This window comes from Podarcis melisellensis (assembly GCF_964234715.1).
Source record: "Podarcis melisellensis genome assembly, chromosome: 2".
Classification (NCBI taxonomy): domain Eukaryota; kingdom Metazoa; phylum Chordata; class Lepidosauria; order Squamata; family Lacertidae; genus Podarcis; species Podarcis melisellensis.
Window position 1 is genome coordinate 61,349,962 of NC_138529.1, and position 8,713 is coordinate 61,358,674.

Here is an 8,713-nt window from a genome sequence, read left to right on the forward strand (position 1 = left end):
GATGCGGGAAGAGGAAGAAAATCCTGTGGCGTGCCCAAGAGAAAGAAAACCCGGGCAGTTAAAGGAGCTCTGTAAGAGCTGTGGCTTCCTCTCAATCTCTTGTACTTGGTGGCTAAATAAATAGATGTGGAAACATCTCTCTCTCCATAAATGATGAGGTAGTTGGATCAGTATGTAAATATTGCTCAGTCATTTTACATTTTTTCTGCGCACCGTATGCCTGCAGTGCTCACACACCCTTTACTGATGTCCCTGCCTATGAGATGTTAGGCATTATGTATATTTCGGGTAAAATGTTCACAAGGTTTGAGCTCAGCTTTCTCTCTCTCTCTGATAAAAATAACTGTCCTAGGTCTTCTGTATCACCGCCCACATGCACTGAAGTGATCGGGGGCGGGGGCTGCAGCCTTGAGGGAGGGGAGAACCTGCAGACGCCTTCCCAGAGCAAAAGCGTTACATAAGTTAACATTATTTATGATATTTCATGATGCATACACAGAGCAGCTGCAGACGTTTTCAAACACCTTTCAGTGATTTTGAGTACAATTGGTTTGGTCCTTGGGTAGTGGATAAGACCTTGCTCAGCGTGACTACTGCTGAATAGCGGTACTGTATCTAACTATGATACACACACCTTCATTAATCATGATGACACTTGACAACTATGGGTTCGGAACATTCTGAAATAAGGAAGGGAAGGGAAGGGACAGTCTCCAGAACCTGCTGAGGCTAAGCAGGCTCTCAAAGATTAGAGATTACAAGTCCTGGAGGGTTTCCCAGTACTGTAAAAATATTCATTGTTGTGGACAGTATCTAGAGTGGAAGAAAAAAGGAGGTGAGGTGGGTTAGGTCAAACTTTATTAAAGGCCCTTCCAGACCAGGATTTCTTTCTGTAACATGTCGTTGATGCAATAATAGCATATCAGTGGTGGGTTTATACTGGACTGTTCATGCAACATTCCGCTTTATTTGTGCTTCCCCAATGTTAGCACATTATTGCCACCTAGAGGGACACTCTTGCACTATAGCGCAAGAAAACCAAGACCCACACAAAGAAAACAGAAGGTTTGTGGATAAAAAGTTGCAGGATTTCAGCAGGGAGTTACGGGGCGTGCGCTAATTGGAAACAAAACAGTCCGCCTGCCCCGAAACTGTTGCAGGTGCAAACTGTATTGAAAGCAGGATTGCATATAACTCCCCAGAAACCACCATGAGTACAAACCATCATGAATGCTCAATAAAAAGGCCACCTGGAGGGGCCCTACCTCCACTGGAAAAGAAGTGGACTAGCATCCCAACCCATTTCACGCACTAGGTATAGGGGGTGGGATTAAACTGCCCCATGGATTCTATTTGAAACTGCACCCCCTTGAGGCTGCGTCTGGCACCACCCCTACTCCCTCAGATACGGTTGGACATCAGCCTTGTGTTCAGCTTCCTGAAGAAGGAGCGCAGCTTGCAGATCTTGCACTTCTTCTTCCGGTTTTTATTTTTCAGTTTTCCGTGTCCTCCCTCCCACACGTCCTCCTCTTCCGTCGCCCAAGGACCCCATGCACCACCGTTGAAGTCTGGGTGGGCACGAGGGTTTTCTGCCGGGTATCTGACCGGAATGGCCGTCTGGTTGTAGCGGACGAGTCTAATGAGGAGAGCCCTCACCACATCAGGCCGCTGGTCCGACAGATCGTAGCGCTCGTACGGGTCGGCGGTGATGTTGAAGAGCCAGACAGATTTGCGTAGGCCGTCCGTCAGGCGCTCCAGGTTCCACCAGCTCCCTGGGAAGTTGGTCAGAGTCTGTGGCGGGATCCAGTCACTGTAACCGGGGTCTCCAGTAAGAAGCTTCCAGTCTCCTACCCGCACCGAGGCCTGCACTGCCGTATTCCATATGCCAAAGCCTCTCTCCAAAGAGCCATATTTAGCATGGTTATAAAGAGGGTCAATGTTATGCAGGATTTCCGTGCGGGGAGACTCTTTGCCCTCGCTGATTGCTGGCCACACGTTATAGCCATCCAAGTTGTCTGCCTCGGACAAGTTGCCCCCGGCCAAGGTCACCAAAGTTGGGTACCAGTCCGTGATGTGAATCAGGGCCCTGCTGGTTCTCCGCTTGCGTTTAATCAACGGGCTGTGCACAAAGCCAATTCCACGAACTCCTCCTTCCCAGTAAGTCCCTTTGCGGCCTCGCAGAGGCCAGTTGCTTCCCCCGGAGAAGGTCTGCCCGCCGTTGTCAGTGGAGAACACGACCACACTGTTTTCATAGTAGCCGTACTTCTTGAGCGCCCAGGTGATGTTCTTCACCGCTTCGTCCATGCATGTGACCATGGCAGCGTATTTACGCCGCGCAACGTTGCCCATGGAGCGGTAGCGGTAGATGTACTCCTTCGGGGACTGCAGCGGTGTGTGCACAGCTTGGAAGGCTACGTAGATAAAGATGGGTTCCTTGGGGTTGTGGGTGGCCAGGATTTTGTTTACTCGCTGGGCATAGAGGAAAGTGGAATATTTGCCACTTTGTTCCCAGGCCACGTTCTCGCCATCGTGAAGGTCGTAGCCGCAAACGCCCGGCCCGTCACAGTTGTCATAGGTGTAGTAATCCACATTCCCGGTCAGCGAGCCAAGGAAAGTGTCAAAGCCCCGGCGAGTGGGCAGGCACTCTTTCCTGTAGAAGCCCAAGTGCCACTTGCCCACCATGTGGGTGGAATAGCCAGCTTCCTGCAGCTTCTGGGGAAGAGTGACCTGGTTCAAGGGCAAGCAGTTGGGTTGCCGGGGACGGATGATGGAGTGCTGAAGGCCGGTGTGGATTTGATACCTAGGAGGAGAGGAAAGGGCATCAGAAAGGGAAATCGTTAATGGCTACAGTTCAGCCCTTCACTCATTCTGCATCTGCAGAGAGCCCGAGGGAAAAATCTGCCCTTGCAGGGCATTAGGTGCACTTGAGAATGTTTATTGAAGGTCCCATGGCTGCATATTCAGGATTCTCAAATTGGAGGCACACCTAATATATGTATATTGGGGGCAGATTCAACTAAGTAGTTCCGCCAGTGGAAGCCCACACAAGGACTTTTGCTAGTGCCATGGGGCGAAGCTTCCCTTAGGGTTGGGGGTTGGAGAGCCCCAGAAGAGCACACAGGTGAGGGAGAAGGCAGAAATGTTTGCACTGGCAGAGCAATTTGCTCGGTGCTACATTGAATGATGATGATGATGATATTGTAGCCCTAATCACATTGTTACCACACCATGTTATTCACCATGCTGTCCAGGACTAGAAATGCACATTTGAGACACCTCAAAGACCAATAGATTTATTATACCATGAACTTTCATAGACTGGAATCCATCTCATCAGATGCATAAGCATAGTCTCCAGTCCATTATGCATCATTCAGTAGTTAAGGTGACACAGTACCCTTTGCCTGTTTTTGCTCCAATACCAAGCTTTTTGACCAGGCGTTGGGGACCTCTGTGCTAGGTGCCAAATACATTCCTGCAGGCCTCTTTGTTGAGCCCTCAGGACTCTTTCTAGGCCACATTGTTCCCTCCAGGCCAAACCTTTCCCAGGCCCTGCTCTGCCCCAGTAGTGTCTCGTGAGGCAGTGTGGGTGGGGCTTTAATGCTCTCCCCTTTTCTCAACACCACAGGTTGCTGGTGGGGTGTAACACATTGTGAACTGGGAAACGGTACATGGTAGCAGGAGTCGGCTTAGATCTGGCCCCATGCGCCGCGCCGTGCCAAGCTTCCCACACCTCGTCTCTCCTCTTTGGGTAAGTGGCAGTGACCCACTGTGTTTACAGCAATTAAACCTCACCTGCATGGCCTCCCCAGTCACTAACGCTCTGCACCCTCCTTGAATGTTTTTGCCTGGCTGGAACATGTCCTTGAACTGTGATTGCTTGAATGAAGATATGTGGGATGAGGTGAGAAAGCCTCTGGCTTGTGCTTGGCTGGATTGTAGTCTCTTGTGCAAAGATAAGAGCCACAGCTATTGATCATCTGGCCACACCCACCACTATCACTGGTAGCCTTGATAGATAGGCTTAGCCAGAAGGGAGAAACTATTGTGCAATGCAATCCTATGCACTTCAATGTAATTCCAACTGAATGCAATGGGACTTGATCCCAGGTTAATGTGCAGTCAGATTGCATGGGGGGGAGGGGGAGAGACCTTACACGCCCTCCAGACTTGTCCTGGGCATGCAGGCAATTCAAACTGCAGCCAACATGCTAATTATTCACCCAACTGCTCTTACGTATTCTTCTTGTATTTATTCCAGGCAGGTACAAAGAGGATTCCCCTTTTTAACTGGCACTGCTGACTGTCCAATCCCTTGGAAGTACTGTAGAGTTAAGTCTTCCCAGGATGAAATCATTGTGACTCACAGCGAGTCTGTTCTATTCACCCTGTTATTCAGTCCAAAATGTAGTCTCCTTTTGAAGGAGTGTCCACAGCTTACTCTGGCCTCTCTTTCTTACCCTTACATTGGTTTGGGCTGCATAGCCTAGAGAGGTCACACCAGTCGCTTCTGCATTGTTCTGTGACTGAAAAGTGCTTGGTTACATGGGATCAGGGAGGCTTCTTTGCTTCCTGATTTTCACACTGCAGATCGTTTCATAATCATTTGAGGAATGATTACTGTTAGAACATAATTTTTATTCAGAATACTTATTTTGGTGGTTTGAAACACTGGCAATACAAGGGAGTGTAGAGTAAAGAGTGTTTGGGAGAATCCTCAGATGGTCTCTTCTGGTGCAGGAAATGGGTGTAGCCAGGATTTATGTTGGGGTGGGGGCAGAACCTCAGCTAGTTAAGTCTTTTTTATTGATTTGCTTGATTTAGAGGGGGCAGCTGCCCCCTTGCCCCCCCCCCCCGGCTATGCCCATGGAGCAGGATCTGCTACACTTGTATTTTATTTGAGTTGCTGTATTACATTTGATTTTAGTTTTTTTATTGACTGTGGAGAAATCTGTGCGTTTGAAGACCATGCCCCACCCCTCTCCTTTTAATTATGTCCTGGACAATTTATATGTTTCCATATCCCTTAGCAGTAAGAGTGATTTATTTTCCCCCTTTCACTTTTATGAAGTTTATTTATTGACTAGTTTTTTATTGTTGTTGGATTTTTTTCTATTGTATTTTTTTCTATTGTGTTTTTCCCCTATTGTGTTTTTAAGTCGCTTTGAATCATTTTCATGAACAAAGCAACTAACAAATGATGATGATAATAATCTTCTCTATCTAGATGCTCTGTTCTAGTTGGCCAAGGGTGTTTTTTGTTCAGCAAACTATTTCAGTTTGTACAATATACTTTGTCATAATGCTAGATGTCTTCTTCCTTACAAAATAGGTGCATAGGTGCAAAATAGGAGGATGCTGAAGGAAAAATGTCATTCACACACACATTCAATATTGTTGGGGTATTGATGTCAGGATCCACCCTTCCCTTTCTGTGCCACCCATGGACATCTAAACCTACAATGCTGACTGTGAGGCTCTTACTAACGGCACTGAAGTCAACCAGTCAGTAAATTATTATGCCCATTAATTGAACACTAATTCTATCCTCATGTTGCAGACACAATATAGAAAAGAGCCTGCATTCACCCTCTCATGAACCAAAATTTACAACAGTCCCTGCATTTATCTGTGGATTTCAATAGACTGTATATCCATGTAGAGAAGCTCAGGATTGCAACCTAAGGCCCCAGGGGCACATTCCTGATAGAAACTTTTTTTTTAAATTAGTTTTCTTTAGTGTTCTACACAGCTTTCTCCTTCTTATGTCTTGGCAGGCAAGCGATCTTTTGTTCACTTGACATCTACAGTACTTTTCAGCCCAGTATCTTTTCTTATAACAGGAGCCAGATCATGCCTCCAAGTACTTCATAAAAGTGAAAGGGGGGAAATAAATCACTCTTACTGCTAAGGGAAATGGAAACATATAAATTGTCCAGGACATAATTAAAAGAGAGAGGTGGGGCATGGTCTTCAAACGCCACTGATTTCTCCACCCAAAGAGCTACTGTTTGGAAGGGCTGACTAAAGATATTTTGCTGTCTAAGACTCCACTACAAACACACACACACACACACACACACGTCAAGGAGCATAAGATGCAAGGCTGGTCCAGTTATTTTGACACTACAGTGGTACCTCGGGTTACATACACTTCAGGTTACATACCCTTCAGGTTACAGACTCCGCTAACCCAGAAATATTGCTTCAGGTTAAGAACTTTGTTTCAGGATGAGAACAGAAATCTTGCTCCAGCGGCAGCAAGAGGCCCCATTAGCTAAAGTGGTGCTTCAGGTTAAGAACAGTTTCAGGTTAAGTATGGACCTCTGGAACGAATTAAGTACTTAACCTGAGGTACCACTTTACAGGCAGAGAATCCTGCAAATGCCTCTATCCCTCCCTGGCAGTGAAAAATACAACAATTATAAAACAAAGAAATAAATAACAATTTGCTGCTGCCCCTCTGTGATAACCCAAAACAGCTGTCTCTGAAGCAGCTGCCTTAACTCTGTCTTAGAGGTAGGGTTGGTGCTTTCTCCTGTTACATACTACATCCTTCTATGGTACTCCTAATGGAAGAATAGCTTTTCAACCTACATGTATCATTCATCCTAACTGTAATTCTTAGGTCAGCGCGATCCCCGTACTGCGAATGAGCTGTGATGACTTGTTTAAAGCCATCCAATGAAATTGCGCCTTCACTGAACGGTTGGAATGAGTATCCTCTCCCTGTGATCCTCACACTGTCTACACACCAACCACGCTGCATTTCACTATTTTGATAAAGTGACATATTTTACCCAGTTAGGGTTATTGTTTGTGCCCCCACTCAAAAAAAAAAAAAGTCCTAGTATCTTTAGCATCCAGGAAACAAAAGCAAAACTTTAATTGCCTGAAATCTGTTTTTTTGTTATTTTAAATCTAGTTGCTCACTTGGCTTTTAAAGTCCCTCTCTCATTTTACAGAACACTGTCAAGTTACCGCCATCAAGTAGCACGCAGATCTTCCCCCTGGTATAATACCAGTTGTTATTTTATGTAGTGCTGATAATGCCAAGGTTGTAGGTTCGATTCCTGTATGGGACAGTTGCATATTCCGTGTCCTAACACTTGCCAGGTGTTTCATGTGAAATTATTGGACGGGGGTACACACCACACCATCCTGATAAGAAGCTCTGTCTGTGTGTGTTTTTTTGGGGGGGGGGTCTGGTTGCTTGTTCTCCCCCTCCGCCCCAGAGCCCTTACCTGCCGGTGATGAGCTGGCTCCTGGAAGGGGTGCAGATGGGTTGGATGTAATAGTTCTCCAGCTTCACCCCTTCGGCCGCCAGCCTGTCCAGCGTCGGGGTCTGGATATCGGAGCCGTGGTAGCCCACGTCATGGAAGCCTTGGTCGTCCGTCAGGATAAAGATGAGGTGGGGCGGCCTGGCCAGGGCGGCAGAAGCAGCAGCAGCAGCAGCCGCCGGCAGAGGCTTCCCCATCGGGTCCCCGGGCACTTCGCCCACCAAGCCGGGCTTCATCCAGTCCCAGGAGAGGTAGCCGAAACTCAGCAGGCTGACGAGGGAGAAGCCAGTGAGGGCATACACAGCCATGCTGGACCGAGCCGGCAGGCATTTAAAAGCGGGAAGAAGCGCTTTCTAGTGCAGCCCCGGCATCTTCGGCACCAGGAGATCTCCTCTCTGCGCCCCCCCCCAAAATATTTTGCTTCCTGAAGCAACTTTTATGATTTCACAATTTCCCAGCCGATCCAGGGGAAGCCACAAAAGGGATCCTCCTGAGCGATCGTATCAATTGTTACTATCAGCCAAGGTACGAGAAAGCGACGCCCTCAAAGAGTTCAGGGTTTGAAAGCCCAAAAGTTGGGGCTTTGCCGTTATTTATTCTCTCTTCCCCCGCCCCCGCCCCTGTTTGCGGGCTGAGCGTCCCGGAGCCCCTTTGGAGAGACAGGATCTTTCCACGTGCTACTCCTGCCGAAGGTGGCGCGGGAGTTCAGCCCCCCATCGCCGCTGCGCCCCCTCCTGGCCTGCGGAGCGGGGGCTTCCCTGCCCTCTCCGCGCTTTGCCCTGGTGGAGATCCCTGGCGAGGGCAGAATCGCATCATTAGCCCCCCTTGAGATCAATAATAATAACAATAATCTTAAAACTCCCCCGCCTCGAAAATCCACGCAGATCTTTGTCACCGTCCTCCTCTTCCGCGCCCTCCACCCTCCAACCAACCCGGGGGAAACCCAAAATGTGGAGAGCGCAGCCAGGCAGGAAAGCCCGTCCTGAGCAAACTCTGAAGAATGCAAGAAGTTGTAAAACATCTGCCCAGGATATTGGCCGGTTTATGGGGAGCCTCAAGCGCCGGCTCCTCCCAGGGCTCTCATTGATTCGAAGGAGTCATCCGGGAGGATCTTCCCGGGTCCTAAGAGCGGTTCCTTTTCCAGGCGGTCTCAGTAGCGTCTCTCTGCAGAGTTTGCAAGCGATAAAGCTGAGCAGGCAGCGTTTGCGCGACGCCTCACAGGGGGCTCCGTCCGCGCCCGTTTTTCTGCCCCACCCGCCAAGGCAAGCGCGCTATTCCACGCTGTAAATGTAACCACGTGGCCCAGTCGGGATCTCCTGGTTGTAGAGAAGCAATAATACACGCGGAGCCCCCTTCTCACGTAGTCCATGGTGGGGGCCTGTGCAGGCCCATGACTCGCTTCTTCCATGTTTGTTAAACATATGCAGTGTGTC

General features: G+C 48.5%; 1 protein-coding gene across 1 annotated transcript; it reads right to left on the reverse strand.

Annotated features, from left to right (window-relative positions):
• Positions 1–841: 841 nt before the first annotated feature.
• ARSI (arylsulfatase family member I) lies at positions 842–8,440 on the reverse strand. The gene is made up of 2 exons (XM_081900157.1): positions 7,245–8,440; positions 842–2,800 (listed from the first exon to the last, which is right to left on the reverse strand). The coding sequence occupies exons 1-2, from the start codon at positions 7,586–7,588 to the stop codon at positions 1,402–1,404; spliced, it is 1,743 nt and encodes a 580-aa protein (XP_081756283.1). The 5' UTR covers positions 7,589–8,440; the 3' UTR covers positions 842–1,401.
• Between the last annotated feature and the right edge of the window lie 273 nt (positions 8,441–8,713).